Consider the following 17,355-nt stretch of genomic DNA (forward strand, 5'->3'; position numbering starts at 1 on the left):
GAAAACTGAGTCACAGAGAAGTGTGCTGTCTTACTTAATCCTCACAGTCTGGGGTTGGAGCTGTTACCCCGTTTACAGACGGGGACCAGCGCCAAGGCCATGTAGCTCAGTGGCTGAGCTGGGTCATTGAGCTTTGCACCCGTACTCACCCCCCAGGCCCATGGGAAGCTTGAGCTGAGCCCAGGAGGCCCCAGCCGCCCCTCCATCCCCAGGCCTGACCCAGCTTTGCTCCTCCTCCCCCCAGAATGTGACGGCCAATCACCGGATCAATGACGCGGTCGCCAACGAGGATGGCCCGCAGGTCCTGACAGGCCGGTTCATGTATGGGCCCCTGGACATGGTCACCCTGACTGGGGAGAAGGTGAAGACACAGGGAGCCCGCGGGAGCCCCCCCACCTCGCCTCCCTCTGGCTGGGGGGTGGGAAGTGGGGGTGGGGAGGCCAAGGGCGCGGCCCAGCCGTGACCAGCCCTCCCGGCTCCAGGTGGACGTGCACATCATGATGCAGCCGCCCTCGGGTGAGTGGCTGTACCTGGACACGCTGGTGACCAACAGCAGCGGGCGCGTCTCCTACACCATCCCCGAGACCCACCGCCTGGGCGTGGGTGTCTACCCCGTCAAGATGGTGGTCAGGTATGAGCTCCAAGGAGTGAGCAGGCCGGGTCAGCCTCGTCCGGGGCGGGAGGAAGGAGCCCTGGTGGGTTCTGATGAGCTGCCCCCTCCCAGGGGAGACCACACGTTTGCCGACAGCTACATCACCGTGCTGCCCAAGGGCACGGAGTTCGTGGTCTTCAGCATCGACGGCTCCTTCGCCGCCAGCGTGTCCATCATGGGCAGCGACCCCAAAGTGCGGGCTGGGGCCGTGGACGTGGTGCGGTGAGCGCTCCGAGCAGCAGCGGGGGGGCTCAGAGGCAGGCAGCTCCGCGGCCAGGCGGCGGAGGGCCCTGGGTGCCAGAGCGGGGACGTGGGGCAGGGACCCCGAGGCCTGGTCACACTTCCCAGCTGTAACCTCTTGCTGTTGATGCCTCAGTTCCCTTAGCTGGGGAGCGGGGCTGCTTCTAACGAGACCAGTCACACCTGCTGCAGGGGGTGGGGGTGGGGACCGTGAGCCCCGCGCTGCGGCCAGTCTGGCTGCTGCTGCTGCTGTCGGCGCCTGACCCGAGAGGCGCCCTTTAGTGGCCCCCGTGGGGACTGGCTGGGCGGCCCAGGAGGGAGGACAGTGCGTCCGTGGGACACCCAGGCCTGCCCCTCGCCCCCAGGCACTGGCAGGACCTGGGCTACCTCATCATCTATGTGACGGGCCGGCCTGACATGCAGAAGCAGCGGGTGGTGGCATGGCTGGCCCAGCACAACTTCCCTCACGGCGTGGTGTCCTTCTGTGACGGCCTGGTGCACGACCCGCTGAGGCACAAGGCCAACTTCCTGAAGCTGCTCATCTCTGAGGTGGGTCCCGGCTAGAAGGGAGTGGGGTGGGGACGGGCGGAAGGGCCGAGCCCGCGCCCACGCCCGTCTCGCCCACAGCTGCACCTGCGCGTGCACGCGGCCTACGGCTCCACCAAGGACGTGGCGGTCTACAGCTCCATCAGCCTGTCCCCCATGCAGATCTACATCGTGGGCCGGCCCACCAAGAAGCTGCAGCAGCAGTGCCAGGTGAGCGGACGCGTCCTGGCGGCTGCGTGGGCGGGCGGGCAGCCCCGGGAGCCCCGCCCCCTGACAGCCGTGCTCCGCGTTGCCCTCCCTCCCCCCGCAGTTCATCACCGACGGCTACGCGGCCCACCTGGCCCAGCTCAAGTACAACCACCGGGCGCGGCCGGCCCGCAACGCGGCCACCCGCATGGCGCTGCGCAAGGGCAGCTTCGGCCTGCCCGGCCAGGGCGACTTCCTGCGCTCCCGGAACCACCTGCTCCGCACCATCTCGGCCCAGCCCAGCGGGCCCGGCCACCGGCACGAGCGGACGCAGAGCCAGGCGGACGGCGAGCAGCGGGGACAGCGTAGCATGAGCGTGGCGGCCGGCTGCTGGGGCCGCGCCATGGCCGGCCGGCCCGAGCCGGGGGCAGCTGCGGGCCCCAAGTAGGGCTCCGGGAGCAAGGCGCTGTGGTCTCCATGGTGCTAGGCCGGGGCGGCCCGCCCTGCCAGGAGGCCTGGCCTGGGCACGGACAGTCGGCTGGGGCCCAGCTTGTCCCAGGGCCCGGCGGAGGACACGGGGCCGCGCCACACACACACGCGCCAGCCCTGCCTCACGTGTTAGGGTCTGCGGGGTTCCAGCTTGTCGTGGAAGCTGGCAGGACGACCAGCCCAAGGATGACGGAGGGACCAGGACCCCCCCAATGTGGACTGGCCGGGAAGGCACGCCCGGACGCTTGCCCTGCGTTGACCGCCCAGCACCCTGATGCCAGGCCTGGGCACCTCCCATCCACTAGCTCGCCCCGACCCCCAAGTCCCCTCCCACTTGGTAGCAGCTCCAACGGGGGACAGCCTGCTTCTTGTTAACTCGAGTTACTCAACTGCTCGACCTCACTGGCTTTGCACTGAAGTTTGAGGGTGGAGACCCATCACCATCTCCTATGGCTACAGATCCATTGACGTGCGTGAAAATTCAGCGTTTGCTGATCCAGGACCCATCGCCACACAGAAGGCTCCAGGGCAGAGAATTCTCGTACAAGTAGGAGAGAAAGGCCATATGGTAATTTCCGCAGCTCCACCTGGCCCGCCAGCCCATGGCAGCCCTGGACCCCCAACCCCTTCTAGCTGCCCCACCGGGAGCCCCTTCCAGCCGAGGGCCTGGCGTCTTCTCAGCCCCAGGCAGAGCCCAGGCCACCCGGCCGCTGAAGCCGAGGTGGGTGGCTCCTGAGAAGCCTCGCCTCGGGCTGCGGGGCCGGGACCGGCCGGGCCTACTTCTTCCGCTCCTCGCCGGCCGTCAGCCAAGGCCCCACGCCTCGGCCCCCCCTTCCACGTTTCTACACCTTTCTACTTCTCCAATCTGATTTCTATGAGGTTTTTTTTAAATGAGCAATCCTTGGCTGCTTCCTTTTCTTAACTCTTTCAGTACCAAACGCAGCCCCTCCACGTGAAAACGCCCAGCACTGTGACGGAGTCCAGCCTGGTTCTGGGTCCCAGGGCCCTGTCCCCTGCCCAGGCAGCGGGGCGTGGGCTCCCTGCCTCGCCTGACCCCTGTTAATTCCACTGAATTTCTACTCTGGGGTGAGTGGGGCACACACTTAGGTTTTTTTTTAACACCAATTCCGTTTCGATGCCGAATCTAAGAAGCCACAACTCGCTTAGTTAGCTTCAGGGCAGGCAGCCACGACTTCATTTCCCACCTGGTAAGGACCGCGCTGTCCTGCGCGCTGGGTCTGAGCATCAGTCCTCCCTCCCCGGAACCGACCGCAGTCTCAGCTGTGGCTCAGCCCCGGGCAGCCCCTCTGCTGCTCCTCCACCTTCTCTGAGACGGGGGGGCCTGCCGGGCCCCAGCCAGCCGTCCAGCGACCAGGCTCCTTCTGTGAGAAGCTGCTGCCAACCTGGATACGGCCTCAGGGCCTCGTGGGCTGGGACGGGGAGGCGCACTGACGGATGTTAACATTTTCCCGTGTGTAGATATGTACAGCCAAAGGGTCGTGTAAATGTTCTGCAAAAGTGGGTCTGTACAGAGTGAAAGCTATTTATTTTGTGCAGAGAAAAATGTCTGGAGGGATGGGACCTTCAGGGTTTATTCATATTTAAGATGTAGCTTTTTGTTGTTGTTTCAGGCGTTATGTATAAAGCGACGATTATTTTATGGACCAAGTTTTAATGTAACTGTTGCAGTGAAAGTGCAATATCTAACCCCTTGCTCCCAGTGGGAATCGCTTGGCCCGACAATCACAGCCCCGACGAGGGGCCCCATGGCCAGTGCCGCCTCCTGTCGGTCCCACCTCACCCCAGCTCGCCTGTCGCCTGGTGAGCAGCCATCCGGAGGAGCACCTGGAAGAGTCTCAGCCCGCCTGCAATAAAGGCTGGGAGGCCGCCTGGCCCCAGGAGGCCGGGTGGGCAGTGGGCTCGGCCTCTCCCAGTGGGCAGCTCCCCCACGGCTCCGAGCTCCCCGCCTGCCTGCCCAGCCGCCAGCCATGCCAAGGACAACAGCAATAGTCCCCGGGCCTCTCCCAGCGGCCCTCAGCCATAGATGGCGAGGTGGGCAGCCCAGCCTCCCCGTTGACGTCTCTCTTCTCTATCCAGGTCTGCTTCCTGACCTCCCTGAAGATTCCTTTCGGCACATTATCCTCTTAAGGAAGCACCAGTTTTTCAGAAACTAAGAGAGGGAGGACAGAGTCCTTTAAAAATACCAAAAATGTTTACAGCATTGGGTGCTGAGCTGCAGGGCTCAGGCCCGACCAGTCGTAACCAAAGGGTGAAGCAGGCCTTGCTGACTGCCACCCCACCCCAGGCCTGTTAGAGTAGAAGCCTTAGTCCCACTCCCACCCCCAAGCCCCCAGGACTGAGCCTCAGCCCGCCCCCCCAGATCCCCCCACCTGCCTTCTCTTTGATTTCTAAAGAGGGACTCAACAGAGACCCCATGCCCCCTTCCTAGCTCAGTCTGAGCTGCCTGCCCGCCCGCCCGCCACGTCGCAGTCTTCATGTCTCGGCCCCCCGTCTGTCTGGACCGAATGTGAGTGGTGTCCTGACTTGCCCCCGCCCGCCCTTGCTGTCCCTGCTCCATCAGGCCTGAGTGTGCTCTGTGTACTGTGTCGTTGTCTGTTACACCAATTAAAGAAGCAGGAAGGCTTCCTTCTGGGTCTCAGTACTGCGCCGGCAACCAGAGGGGGGCAGGGGGGGCGGGGGGGGGGGTGCGGGGGCGGGGGCCGGGATGGGGGCCCTGCCTGTCCTGTGAGGGGAGAGGCTGTCCTTCCCAGTACACAGTGTCAGCTACGCTCACAGTAATAGCAAGACACTCACGGGGGTCTTACTACGCTGGGCCCCCTTCTAGCCCCTTCCAGCCCTTTCCCAGGCATGAACTCAGTTGGTCCTCACAGCAACCCGGTCAGGGAGGTGGGTACTGTCAGCCTCTACTTCACAGAGGACACAGCCGGTGAGCCGGGCCAGGATTCCTCCCGGGCCACCAGGGTTCTCAACTGCGGTCGTCTGTGGCATAAGCGGTGAGGGCAGCAGCCTCCCTCCAAGCCTGAGCAAATCCAGTTTAAGAGCCAAGGGTCTGGGATCCAGCTGGAGGTGGGGGCCCTGGGTCTGGTCCAGGCAGGACCTCACCTGAGGGTGAGGAGGGCAAAGGTGGCTGACGTGGCCTGTGCTTTCCCCAAAAGCTTCTGGAGTCCTTATTTTTGCCCTGGAAGTCGGGCTGCACTCTTCTCCCCCCCCCTCAGCACAAAAAGCAACAGCACAGAAGAAGTCTCCAACCAGGGTACCTTTAATATCTGGGAAGCTGCACTCTTTCAGGAGTTAGGGGAGCCAATTAGGCCAGTGACCCTGACCTCCACCCCCTGCATCTGACAGGAGGCTGGGCCAGAGGCCGGTCTGCAGGAGAGAGACAAGCAGCATCCGACAGGCTCCCTGCTGCCCACCCTGAGGCCAGCCTTCAGGCTGTGCCACCAACACTGTGTGCAGGCCTTGGCCAGTGGGGCCCTCAGGGCAGCAGCCCTGCTCGCATCTGGAAGGCCAGACCATCCCCTCGGGTGGCTTGCTGGGGAAGAAAACACACAGGAGGGGACACATCAGAAGCAGAGCTGGGGGTGGGCCTGGGCAAGGGGTCGACACCCACCTTGTTGATCTGTGTCGTTCCTTGGTTACGATTTCCTCTAAGACCTCACCGTCTCCCTTAATGAGCCTAGAGGAGGAGGGGGAAGAGGCTGAGCCTCTAAGTTAGAGGCCAGAGCAACAGAACCAGAAGCATCCAGCAGAGGGGCGCCAGGCCTCAGACCCCCACCATCTCGAGCAGCTCCCACCCCTCCCTCCCACCCTTGGGACAGGGATGAGGGCAGCCCGGTGGGCTCTGCCATCGGACCAGCCAACAGCGGCTCTTTGAAGACCCCCCCCAAGGCCCTTCCAGCCCCTGCAGTCGCCTGCTCTGAGGGATGGGCAGCAGTGGCCTGAGAAGTCCCATCAACGCGTGACTCCTTTTTCTCCCTCATCCTCGGTCCTTTTCGAGCAGCAGAAGCAGCCACCACCGCTCCTCCTGAGAGTGCCGGTCTGGGACCAGGGCGCCCAGGCGCAGCTGTGGGGCCCGGCTGCCCGCCCGGCGCGCCCTGTCTCCGGGTCCCCGCCGAGCGGAGGACGCGCTGCCGGGCGTCCCACTCCTCCTTGGTCATGGGCTTCATGGCCTGGATGCGGGACTTCTGCTCGTCCGTCAGGACTGGAAGGTAAGATGGCAGGGAGGTGGCGGTGGGGGGCGCTCAGGAGTGGGGGCCTCAGGGGGGGGACCCTCCCCGCCTTGCACACCGGCAGCACTGTACCTGGGCCACCCTCTTCCTGCTCGGCTGCTCTGTGCCACTGGTCCAGCGAGGGTCCGGGCACAGCCTCGGTCTGCCGCACCTTGGCCTTATCCTTGTCTCTCTTCTTCAGCTTCTTCTTCCTTTTCTTCCTTTTCTTCCTCTTCTTGTCCTTGTGCTTCCCCCGCTTCTTCCGGCCATCGCTGGAGGAAGAGGAGGAGGATGAGGAGGAAGAGCCGCTGGAAGAACGGGAAGAAGAGGAGGAGGAGCTGGATCGTGGTCTCCTCCGGGCCTTGTGTTTGCTTCTCTCTGTGACGCAGGGAGAAGGTGAGGCTGGAAGGCCAGGGGGCGAAGAAGTAAACCTTCGTCCCCTTGCTCTGGCCCTAGCAGGCTTAGGCTGACTACAGAGGGCTGAGACCCTCCCGGCAGGGCTTTCTAGAGGAGGGCTCTGCACCCTGTGGAGAGGCACTTTCTGGGCTGCGCAGTCACTGCCCAGGAGCAGGGCGGCCAGCCTCCGTATCTCAAACCCAGCTGCACCAAAAATATGATGAAGTGCTCCCTTCACTCCGTACTCAATGGGCTGGCCCAGCCTCCGGATTCTGAGCGTCTTTCAACCCAGATATCCAGGATCTACACTCTGGGTCCCTCTGAAGAGCGCTCACCGCAATTTCCCCACAGCCAGTCCGGAGAAGCCCGCCCAGCTGCCTGCAACTTCCTCCATGAAGTTCCCTCACCCCTTTCCCATTCCCTCTGGTTCTCACCCTCCGCCCCAGAGGAGGTGGCGCTGGCCTTGCGGCTTTGGGATCTAGAAGCCGAGCAGCTTCTCGGGGCGTCCTTACTGCTCTTCTTTCTTTTCTTTTCCGACCCTCGCCCCCGGGACCGGCTGCGACTCCTCGAGCGCTTGCGAGAGCCGACGTGAGCCATAGCGCCGCGGGCTGGAGACGGGGAGACGCGCTTAAACTGGGGATTGATCACAGGGCCGACCCACAGACTGGGTTCCGAGGGCGGCTCTACTCGGGGCCTGGTCACCACCCGGAGCAGGGATACTGAGGGGGTCCGTGCAACCGCACGATCCTCACCCACCCCCACCCCTGGGTACCCCGGGTTCTCCGCGGACTCCCGAATCCTTCGCTGCGGCCCCTTTAAGGGCCCGCCCCCGCCCCCGCCCGGACGCTCCACGCCTGCGCACGCGGCTCAGGCGCCTCTAGAAACGGCCACGATCCTCAGCTGCCAGGTGCGTCCTTCACTGCTTCCCGCGCGCTCGTACCTCCACCCCGCGCCCTCCGCGGCCTCGCCGCCTGAAAGAAAGTCCCCGCGGCTGCTCCGCTCCCTCCTCAACCGCCCATCCGGCCGGACCGCCAACCCCGCACCACGCCTTCGCGTGAGGAAGCGGCGGCTGGGCGACTTCCGGCCCGGGACAGTGCTCTGGGAGGCTGTCCGACCGCGAAGCAAGGCGCTGCTGCCTTTAGTTCTGAAGCCCCAGGTTCCGTCTCTGGGACAGCCCAAGAAACTGAGTCTGACGCACTGACCTCCCGGAGAGGCGAGCTGGGGCTCCAGGCGGAGCTCCCAGACGAGACCTGCTCTCCAGCCTGGCGCCAGTCCCGGAGCCCGCAGGTCCTTTGCCGCAGCTGTGCCCTCTCCCATCACTGTCCTTTCGCCGTGCCCGCAGCATCCCTAGTCTCCGTGATGCCCCAGGGAAGAAGGCGACTGCGCGCCGCTTTCCTCTCTGGATTGTCTGCGAACGTGTCCACTGCAACGGGCCGTAAGCTCCAGAGCCTTGGTCTTTACACCGTCTCCACCCAGTAATACACACGTAGCAAACTCAAATGTCCATAAGGACCAGAGAGAGCATGACAATGAATGACGGAAGGACCCCTGTGAGGAAGTGCACCGCAGGCCTGTCTAGAGTGGAGGCAACTGAGTCCGCTCCCGCTGATTACTGCAGTGTCGATTGGGGCCCGGTGTTTCCAGATCTTCCCACTTTCCCACGGAAGCCAGAACTCAAGCTTTCAACGTGGAAACCCCTCCCAAACACAGCATAGTTGCATGCCTCATCCAATCCTTGGGCCGCCAAGTTGCAAACTCTTCAATAGTAACGACAGCAGCAAACTCACAGGTCTGTTAAAAATCACTGTATAAACGGGAAGTCACTTGATCTCCACAACACCTCTAGGACGCGAGTACTTTCCAGAGGAGGAAACAAAGGCACGGAGAATCACGTGGCTTACCCATAGTCACAGCTGGAAGCGGCCGAATCAGAATTCGAACCCAAGAGGTCTGGCTCCAAGTCCCTGCTTTTAATCCCTCTGCAGTAATCCCTCCACACGGTCCAGAAGATGCCGTCGGTGGCCCATCTAAATCCCCTTTGTAGACGGGGTGCTCACTCCCAGCATGGTGTCTGCTGCTGACACCTCACACCTGTACTCTTTTTTTTTTAACATTTATTTTTTATTTTATGTATTTATTTTAGGCTGCCTCGGGTCTTAGTTGCGGCACGTGGGCTCTTCGCTGTGGCGCACGTACTCTCTAGTTGACGTGCGCGGGCTCAGTAGTTGCTGTGCATGGGCTTAGTTGCCCCACGGCATGTGGGATCTTAGTTCCCCAACCAGGGATTGAACCCACGTCCCCTGCACTGGAAGGCAGATTCTTAACCACTGGACCACCAGGGAAGTCCCTCACACCTGTACTCTTCTCTCGAAGATTCCCTTGGCCGCTGGGAACCACCTTGCCCTGGAGACGGATGTCTGGGAAGTTACTCACTCCCTCCCTACCCCAAAACACCCTATAGCCAATATCTGATGTGGAGGGCAAACTGTGGTATGATTCATGCTCCAGAGAGCCCCGTGGGATCGGGCTGAGGCTGGATGCCATTTCAAACCTTCTTGGCCCAGTTCCTTCCTGCTCTGTCCTGCTCCCTCTTCTCCCAAGAGTATCCCCTCCTTAAACCCCCTGCACAGGAATCCCTGTCTCAGGCTCTGGTTCTAACAGACCCGACCTAAGCCAACGTGTCTGCTGAAAGAATGACCCAGAAGCTTGTGTGTCCTTTTGAACCAGATGTGCTGAGGGCTGCAGGGTGTTTATTTCTGCCCCTCACCCCCCCCACACTGACCCCAGCCAGGCTCAAGTCAGTGCACACACATCCACCGTGGCGGGCTCCTCGCGGGTGAAGCCGTCGCCGAAGCCCTCATCATCCACCAGGTCGGGCTTGCGGCAGCACATGGGGCAGAGGCGGTTGCGCACAGCAGAGGCGCGGAGCCAGACGACCAGGTTCCAGCGCTCACCAGTGCCCAGGGGCCGGGCCCCGTGCAGCTGGCCCCCCCGGTGCAGGATGCCCTGGCCCACCACATGCTCCACCTCCAGGGGGTGGGCCAGGGCCGAAGGCGCCTGTGGACAGCGGGGCTCAGGCCTGGGCACTCTCGGTGGCCCCGGCCCTGCCCCACGGGTCACACACACTAACCTGGAAGAGGTCCCCAAAGTAGAGGGCGCCCCCCGTGAAGGCCTTGCCCAGGGCCACGTTGAGGGTGAGCTCGGCGTTATCGTAGTGGCAGCCCAGCTCGCGATCCTGGCCTGGAGCGTATTTGACCACGAAGGCGCGGTGGGTGTCCAGCCAGCCCCTGTACTCTGGGTACAGCAGGGCCATCAGCGGCTGCAGGAAGCGCTCCCTCAGTGGCGTCACCAGTGGCTCATCCAGGCCCAGCTCGTGTAGCAGCACCTGGGAGGGGGATCCCAGGGTCAGCAGGGAAACTGGTAGGGCCTCACCCTGGGTCCCTGGGGGAGTCCCTTACTAAGGACGCTGTTAAGTGCTTTGCAAACATCAACGTGCTTAACTTCATAATAATCCTGCTGTGATCTCATTTTACAGATGGGGAAACCAAGGCTTGGAGAAGGTCTGCAGCGCTGGGGTACGTCTCACCAGACGATGTCCCCACCTCCTCGGGCCCACCGGGTGGAGCCTCACCCACCCCGTAGTTGTTCATGGTGTTGGGTCTTCCCTTGGGCATGTCCGACTGCTCGAAGTGCTCCAGCTCCTCCAGCAGGGCCTGGCAGAACGGCGCTGTGAACACCGGCAGCCGGTAGATACGCTTCTCCTCTGTGGAGGGAGGGACAGTCGGTTGGTCGGGAGCTCCGGTGTGGGTTTCAATCTGCCCATAAACTTTTCACTTCCCCCAGCCTCAGTTTCCTCGTCTGTACAATGGGGATGACGTGAGTACTCACCTCTCAGGGCTCTTGTGATGATTAAATGACATAACGTGCGGCAGGGGAGCCCTATTCTTGGGCCCCCCACTCATCCCTGAAGCCTCACCCTGCCCTGAGGTCTAGCCTCCAAATTCAGATGTGCACCCCGTCCGGCGAGCCCTCTCCCACAGCTTCAGGTCCTGGCAGGTTCAAGAAACCTCATTCTTGCCCACTCCTTCAGGTCTTGGGATAGGAATGGCTCCCTACCCCCAACCCCACCCCCGCTGCTAGCTAGCCCTGGGGCGGGGGCGGGTCCCTCCCCATCCCTTGCTGATTCCTTAGCCCACACTCAACTGTCCCTTTGTTAACCTCTTCAGTCATCCCTATTTGAGCGTGTCTGATGCAAGGCACTGAATAACTGTTGGATAAGTGAGTGAATGGATACAGATGCCCTGCTCCTGATGGGTCTGTCCTGCCAGCCCTTCTCAGTCCTGCTGGTTTCATTTTTGGAGGCAGATATGGTGGGTGGAGGGACCTCAGTCTCCCACCCCCAGTGCTGCAAGGTGATGGGCCAAGACCTCACCCGAAACTGTCTCCAGCCGCTGGAGAAGGCCCTGGAGGTCTGCACCTGGCGATGTGCTGTACTCAACTGCGGCCAGAAACTCGGGGGCCAGAGCCACATCCTGGGGGCAAAACACACAAGCCGTGGGGCAGACAGCCCCCAGGCCCGGATGCCTCCGCCTCCTTCCAGTAACCTGCCCCGGCCAGGTACCTGCAGCGAGTTGTAGACATCGGGCCGTGCTGGGTGATAGGAGCTCGCAATGAGGGCCTTCCTGGCAGCCGACTCCTGCCCCAGCCGCTGCCGCCGCTCCACCTCCTTCTCAAGCTGGGGTCACACAGGGCCTGGTTATGAGCTTGGGGCCTCCCATCCCCCCCGAGGCCACTGTGCAGATGACGAAACTGAGGCTCAGGAAGCCCAGGGCATGGCCAGGGCTGGGAGCAACGTCTCCCTGTGCTCCTGACTCTACCAGGGTAAATGGCAGGTGCTAAGCTGTTAGCTGAAAGGGAATCCTTCCAGAGGGGGGCCCATCCCACTCAGGGCTGCACCAGCCTGAGCCTGGCTGGGATGAGACCCCTCGCTGCTCCTCAACCAGCTGGGCCCACTCAAGGAGGGGAAACAGAGTCCCGGTCAAAGCTTGTGTTCCAGAGGCTGCAGCGGGCTGTCCTGGGAAGCCTCCCGACACTTAACCCCCGGGTGGGAGACAAGCAGCAGCCGCAGAAGTGGCGTGGGGGGAGGGTTGAAGAGCCAGGAGCCAGGCGGCCCTGGGTGGGACCTCAACTCCACCTGCTGTGAAACCTTGGGCAAGTGACTCCTCCCCGGAGCCCAAGTATCTCATCTCAAAAGGGCATGAGGCAGACAACTTGGCGTTTTTCCTGCTTTCTCTTTTTCTGCTGCCAGGACCCAGGTGCTGTGGTGAGTGAGGACAGGAAGGGGGAAAGGGGAGGTCTAAGGGTCTGACACTGGCAGGCCTGCGGCTGGGAGACTCCTCAAACTGCTGATGCAAATCTAAAGAGGAAGGGCCAGGCTGGGTGCGGAGGGAGCAATCGAGGGCGGGCGGGGAGTTGTTACCTCTCCCAACAGCTGCTGGAAGTCCTTGGGGCTGACACAGCCTCGGCTGCGCAGGACCTGGGAGCAGAAAGGCCAGTGAGCGCGACGGTGTGACCTTGTGACGTTTAAGTCACTTAAACGTCTCTGAGCCTCAGTTTCTCCTTGAAATGGAGATGATCCGACCTCACAGGATCATTGTAAGGATGGAATGCGATAAGCACGTTGAGCACAGAGCAGGGTTCCCAGCTGCTCTTGGTAATAACGCTGACAGAGTACTCTGAGCCAGGCCCTGCCCTGAGCATTTTGCATGTACGTTCATTCATTCATTCCTCACGACAACCTCACTAAGGACACCATTATCCCCATTTAAGGTTGAAAACAATGAGGTACCTAAAGGTTAAGTCATTCTTATCGTCAGACCTGAGCGCGCCAAAGGCAAAGCAAACGACCCCTCCGCCACCCCTCCCCGCCCATTTCCCCGCAGAGCCAATAGAGGCCACTCACGGGGCCGTAGTCCTGGCGCAGCTGCTGCTCGCTCCGGAAGCGCACGTGCAGGCCGTAGCGCGCCACGTACAAGTTCTCGGAGCAGAAGCAGGCGCAGCGGCAGAAGCGCCGCGGAGCCGCCGCGGTCCCCATGGTGAGGTGCCGCGCGCGGACCCGCCGGCTTCCGTAGGGACACTTCCGGATACGCCCCCAGCCGAGGCGGTCTGGAACCAGCGGCCAAGGGTCCGTTCTAAATTCCCAAGTGCGGAAAAGAACGAAGACTCCGCCCCAGAAAACGGTCTGCGGTGCAGGAAGATGCTCCCGGCCGGGTTGGGGCTGGCAGCCTCCGCTGGGAGCACGCGGCCTTCTCGTTCCGCTTCAGAGTTTCTCTATCCACGAGGCGGGAATTAATTGTCCCACTTTACAAATAGGTGAACTGAGTCACACATTCACAGGACGTGGAGAAGTAGGGACTCGGGATCTCAAGATCCTCTGCTTAAACGCTGGCTCCCTTTTCTGCTCGGAGGTTTTGAAGAACCAACGAACGCCACGAGGACAGAGCTCTAGGGTCTGACCTCGTTCCCTCCAACTGCTCTCCAGTTTTGTGCGTCTGAGCTTGGGTTTAGCATTTATCCCGCGTCCTTGCCCGGCGCTCCCGTTGCCAACGCCACAGTCTCTTAGGGTTCGCCGCGGATCGCCCCAGTGAGTGTCCCTACGAAAACGCTCCGTCCGGTGAGACTTCCGGTGGTGCTCCCGACGGATTCAGGTGTGAATAGGGCGTGGTCGGTCGGTGGCCACACCCAGGGCAACCAGGTTCAAGTTCTGTACAGCCGCGGTGTGAGATGAGTGTATTTCTGTCTTACAGAGCGTGCCCTCCATCCTCGGGGAGACCCATCACAGCACACGCAAGCCATACCTGGGAACCCCGTCATGGTCCGCCGTGCATCCCCAAGACGTCGGTCTGCAAAGCCCCGAGAAGAAGCTTGGATGTCAATCCTATTGAGCTGGCAGAACTAAGGCGTGCAGCTGGGGAGGAAGTCTTGACCCCTGGAAATGACCCCTGTCCCCTGCCTTAGAGTTCCCTCCATGCCTCAGCGTGATGCAGGGATGGGGGTGGGGAGGAAGACTCTGGGGCTTTAAGACTCTGGCCCTTACCCTAGATCAACAGGTGACTACAGATGACAGCTGTTGACCGAGGCTCCTCTCTACCGGACCTGAGCTAACACATCTACCACCCACCTTATCTCCTTTCATCCTTACAGCAAACCTTTGAGCTAGGTACTATTATATCACCGTGTTACAGACGGGGGAACCTGAGGCCCAGAGAGGTGCAGTGACTTGCCCCCTGTCACTCTCCAGTAAGGGACACATATGGGGTTTGAACCCAACAGTCTGCCCTCTGAGTTCCCTGTTCACCACAATAGGAATTCTCTGAGTGGTGGGATTTTGAGGGATGTTAACTTTTCTCTTTGGGCTTGTTGGCATTTCCTTCCTTCCTTCCTTCCTTCCTTCCTCCCTTCCTCCCTCCCTCCCTTCCTCTCTCTGTCTCTCTTTCTGTCTCTCTCTTTCCTTCTTTCTTTTTCATATATAAATATATATATATATATTTTGGTTGTACCATGTGGCTTGTGGGATCTTAGTTCCCCGACCAGGGATCGAACCCATGCCCCATGCAGTGGAAGCACCGAGACCTAACCACTGGACTGCGAGGGAATTCCCTTGTTGGCATTTTCTTGATAACTCTGCTTTCCTTTCCCCATGTGTAGACACAGGTTCATGCTCACACACTCACATCCACAGTCACACACACACAACACAGCCTTACATGCTCACACATGCTAACACACATTCACACACAGTCACACATGCGCTCACACCCTCACACATACCATCAACACTCACCCTCGCTTGAACACACACAGCATTCCACATACAGTCACAGTCGCACACTCCTATTCGTACACCCAATATCTCACACACATGCACACCTGCACAAACGTACTCACCCACACTCACATCCCACACACAGTCACACGTACACACACACACAGAGGCAACACAGCCCCTGTTCCTTTCTTTTCTAGGGCTCCGCGGCCCACCCCTTGCTCCTGCTGAAGCCCCAGGACCCCAGAAGGAAGATGGGAGACCTCGAAGCCCTGTGATGCGGTGCCACGCCGTCCTCCCAGCTGTCTCCATCAGCACATTCGGGGGACCAAGGCTCGAGCCAGCCAGGTCTCCCCTCCAGCACCTTGAGGGGCCGGAAGAGGGCCCCTGCTCTCTGGACAGAGCCTGCACAACAGCCTGATTGGTTTTCACACTGGTTGGGCAGGGGCAGCGAGATCCTCTTGTCTGGTAGTGTGGAAGGAGTGCGTGTGAGTGTGTGGAAGTGTGTTTTGAGTGACGGACAAGATCCCTGCCCTTCTGAAGCTTTCAGTCGAGTGGGGGAGACAGGAACAAGCAAGGAGACCAGTACGAGATCAGGTTATCCTCGTTCAGTTGTAAGTGCTGGGAAGGCACTAGGCTGATGGGATGGCGAGTGCCCGGAGGTGGCTGCTTCAGACACGGTGGCCAGGGAAGGCCTCCTGAAGAGTGACATTTCAGCTGAGCTCTAACTGCTGCAGCGAGATCTGCAGGAAAGGGTTCTAGACAGGGAGACTGACGGGGCAAAGGCCCTGCAGTGGGCTGAGCTTGGCATGCTTGGAGAACAGCAAAAAGCGTACAAGAGGGCAAGTCATAGGGAACGAGGCCAGATGGTATTGAGACCAAATTGGGCTTAGTAGGCCACTGGTAACATTTTGGATTTTACTCTGCAAAGGGAAGCTGTTTAGTCCTCACAGCAAACCCTATGCGGTAGGAACTATCCCCATTTTACAGATTTGGAAAACGAGGTTCAGATGGCTTGAATGACCCACCAAGGTCACACAGCTCATACGTGGTGGAGTCTGGAATGGAACCCAAGTCTGACTCTGCTGGGTTGTTCCTAAAGGCACGGCCAGGTCTCTCAGTGCCCCCTCCCCTCCTCAGGTGTGAAATCCAGGTCACTGGGCCGCAGAGATCCTGGGGCCCAGCCCAAGCCTCCTGAAGCTACCAGGCTTCCCCAGGGAGGAGAACGACGGTTGGGAACCTGCTTCCCCCCTCAAGGACCCAGCTCCCCAGCCCAGAGCTGTGTGGCCTGAGAAGGTGATTAAAGTTTTACAGCCATCTTGATTGCCCAGCGATAGTGAAGGGCCCTGCTCTCCAGGAAAGGATCCATTTCCCCAGCTCTGCGTTCATTCCACTCCTAAGTGCCTTCCTTCCCCAGGAGGCCCAGGGGAGACCGGCTCCCCAGGCAGCCACCATGCAGGCTGGACCCGAGCAGCTTCCCCCCCCCCCCACACACACACACGTGCACACCCAGGCTCCCTGGCTAGTATTCTCCTTTTACAGTAGTTTTTTCAAGATAACCGTTTCCTGCTCCTCAGTTTAGACTGGTCCTCCCCATGCCCCATCTCTTCCTTGGAAACAGAGTCCCCAGCCCCACCCTGCCCCCGCCTGGGCTTGGTCACCAAAGGGAACAGCAGCCAGAATATTAATAGTAAGCACCGAATCAGTACGCTTGTAGCCAGCACTGACGTACTTTTGTTGACCTTGTGAGGTATTATTATCCCTATTTTACAGATGAGGAAACAGAGGCTCAGTGAAGTACAGGGGCCTGTCCAGGGTCATAAACCTGGTGAGTGCAGAACCAGAATTAGAACACCCATCCTTTGGATTCCAGAGTGATGTGTGTGTGTGTGTGTACGTGTACGTGTATGTATTTGTATATATGTATGGTATGTATGTGTATATATATGTATACATGTGTCTATACATATTCTTTTCAATTGACAGCACACATGCACAAATGGGCACAAATCATAAGTGTACAGTTTGGTGAATTTTCCCAAACTAGACAGCACCCAGATCCCAAAACAGAACATCCCAGCCCTGCAGAAGCCCCCATCCATGTCCCCATCAGTCACTACCCACCTCCCACGGGTAGTCACTATTCTGACTTCTAAGAGCAAAGATCAGTCTTGCCTGTTCTTGAATTTGATACAAATAAAATCATACAGTATGTATTATTTTGTATACCACTTCTTTCACTCAGCATTATGTTTTTTTTTTTAATTGAAGTATAGTTGATTTACAGTGTGTCAGCTTTTGGTGTTCAGTTATATGTACATATATAATATCCATTCTTTTTCATTTATATTGTATGTATTCTTTTTCATACTCTTTTCCTTTATGGTTTATTACAGGATATTGAATCTAGTTCCCTTGTTTACCTCTTTTATATATAGTAGTTTGTATCTGCTAATCCCAAACTCCTAATTTATCCTCCCCCACCCCCAGCATTATGTTCTTTTTTTTAAAATTAATTTATTTATTTATTGGCTCTGTTGTGTCTTCATTGCTGCACGTGGGCTTTCTCTAGTTGCGGCGAGTGGGGGCTACTCTTCATTGAGGTGTGCAGGCTTCTCATTGCGGTGGCTTCTCTTGTTGTGGAGTACGGGCTCTAGGCGCGCAGGCTTCAGTAGTTGTGGCACGCAGGCTCTGCGGCATGTGGGATCTTCCCGGACCAGGGCTCGAACCCATGTCCCCTGCACTGGCAGGCCGACTCTTAACCACTGCGCCATCAGGGAAGCCCAGCGTTA

General features: G+C 59.6%; 3 protein-coding genes and 1 long non-coding RNA gene across 11 annotated transcripts in view; 2 read left to right on the top strand and 2 right to left on the bottom strand.

Annotated features, from left to right (window-relative positions):
• Nucleotides 1–4,749, top strand: part of PITPNM2 (phosphatidylinositol transfer protein membrane associated 2) — a 142,464-nt gene extending 137,715 nt beyond the window's left edge. For 7 of the 8 annotated variants that reach the window (XM_059895698.1, XM_059895701.1, XM_059895699.1 and 4 more), the window contains 6 exons: nt 245–361; nt 483–631; nt 725–874; nt 1,258–1,441; nt 1,520–1,648; nt 1,749–4,749. In XM_059895698.1, the coding sequence (XP_059751681.1) occupies nt 245–361; nt 483–631; nt 725–874; nt 1,258–1,441; nt 1,520–1,648; nt 1,749–2,072 (1,053 nt within the window). In that variant the 3' untranslated portion in view covers nt 2,073–4,749. The remainder of the gene's footprint in view (nt 1–244; nt 362–482; nt 632–724; nt 875–1,257; nt 1,442–1,519; nt 1,649–1,748) is intronic. The other variant, XM_059895704.1, reaches the window with a different exon arrangement.
• Nucleotides 4,750–5,609: 860 nt separating this feature from the next.
• Nucleotides 5,610–7,918, bottom strand: ARL6IP4 (ADP ribosylation factor like GTPase 6 interacting protein 4). The gene is given in 7 exon segments (XM_059893687.1): nt 5,610–5,666; nt 5,741–5,810; nt 6,219–6,243; nt 6,246–6,335; nt 6,436–6,720; nt 7,173–7,346; nt 7,679–7,918. Coding segments are annotated over 6 exon segments (690 nt in total). The 5' UTR covers nt 7,336–7,346; nt 7,679–7,918.
• Nucleotides 7,919–9,444: 1,526 nt separating this feature from the next.
• Nucleotides 9,445–13,381, bottom strand: OGFOD2 (2-oxoglutarate and iron dependent oxygenase domain containing 2). Its single transcript, XM_059893686.1, has 7 exons — nt 12,701–13,381; nt 12,218–12,274; nt 11,360–11,473; nt 11,171–11,270; nt 10,374–10,501; nt 9,869–10,123; nt 9,445–9,795 (listed from the first exon to the last, which is right to left on the bottom strand). The coding sequence occupies exons 1-7, from the start codon at nt 12,830–12,832 to the stop codon at nt 9,532–9,534; spliced, it is 1,050 nt and encodes a 349-aa protein (XP_059749669.1). The 5' UTR covers nt 12,833–13,381; the 3' UTR covers nt 9,445–9,531.
• LOC132347289 (uncharacterized) lies at nt 13,095–16,878 on the top strand. Its single transcript, XR_009497158.1, has 3 exons — nt 13,095–13,445; nt 13,545–13,957; nt 14,764–16,878. It is a non-coding gene; the product is annotated as an uncharacterized LOC132347289 (long non-coding RNA).
• Nucleotides 16,879–17,355: the final 477 nt, after the last annotated feature.

This window comes from Balaenoptera ricei, chromosome 14 (assembly GCF_028023285.1).
Source record: "Balaenoptera ricei isolate mBalRic1 chromosome 14, mBalRic1.hap2, whole genome shotgun sequence".
Taxonomy (NCBI): domain Eukaryota; kingdom Metazoa; phylum Chordata; class Mammalia; order Artiodactyla; family Balaenopteridae; genus Balaenoptera; species Balaenoptera ricei.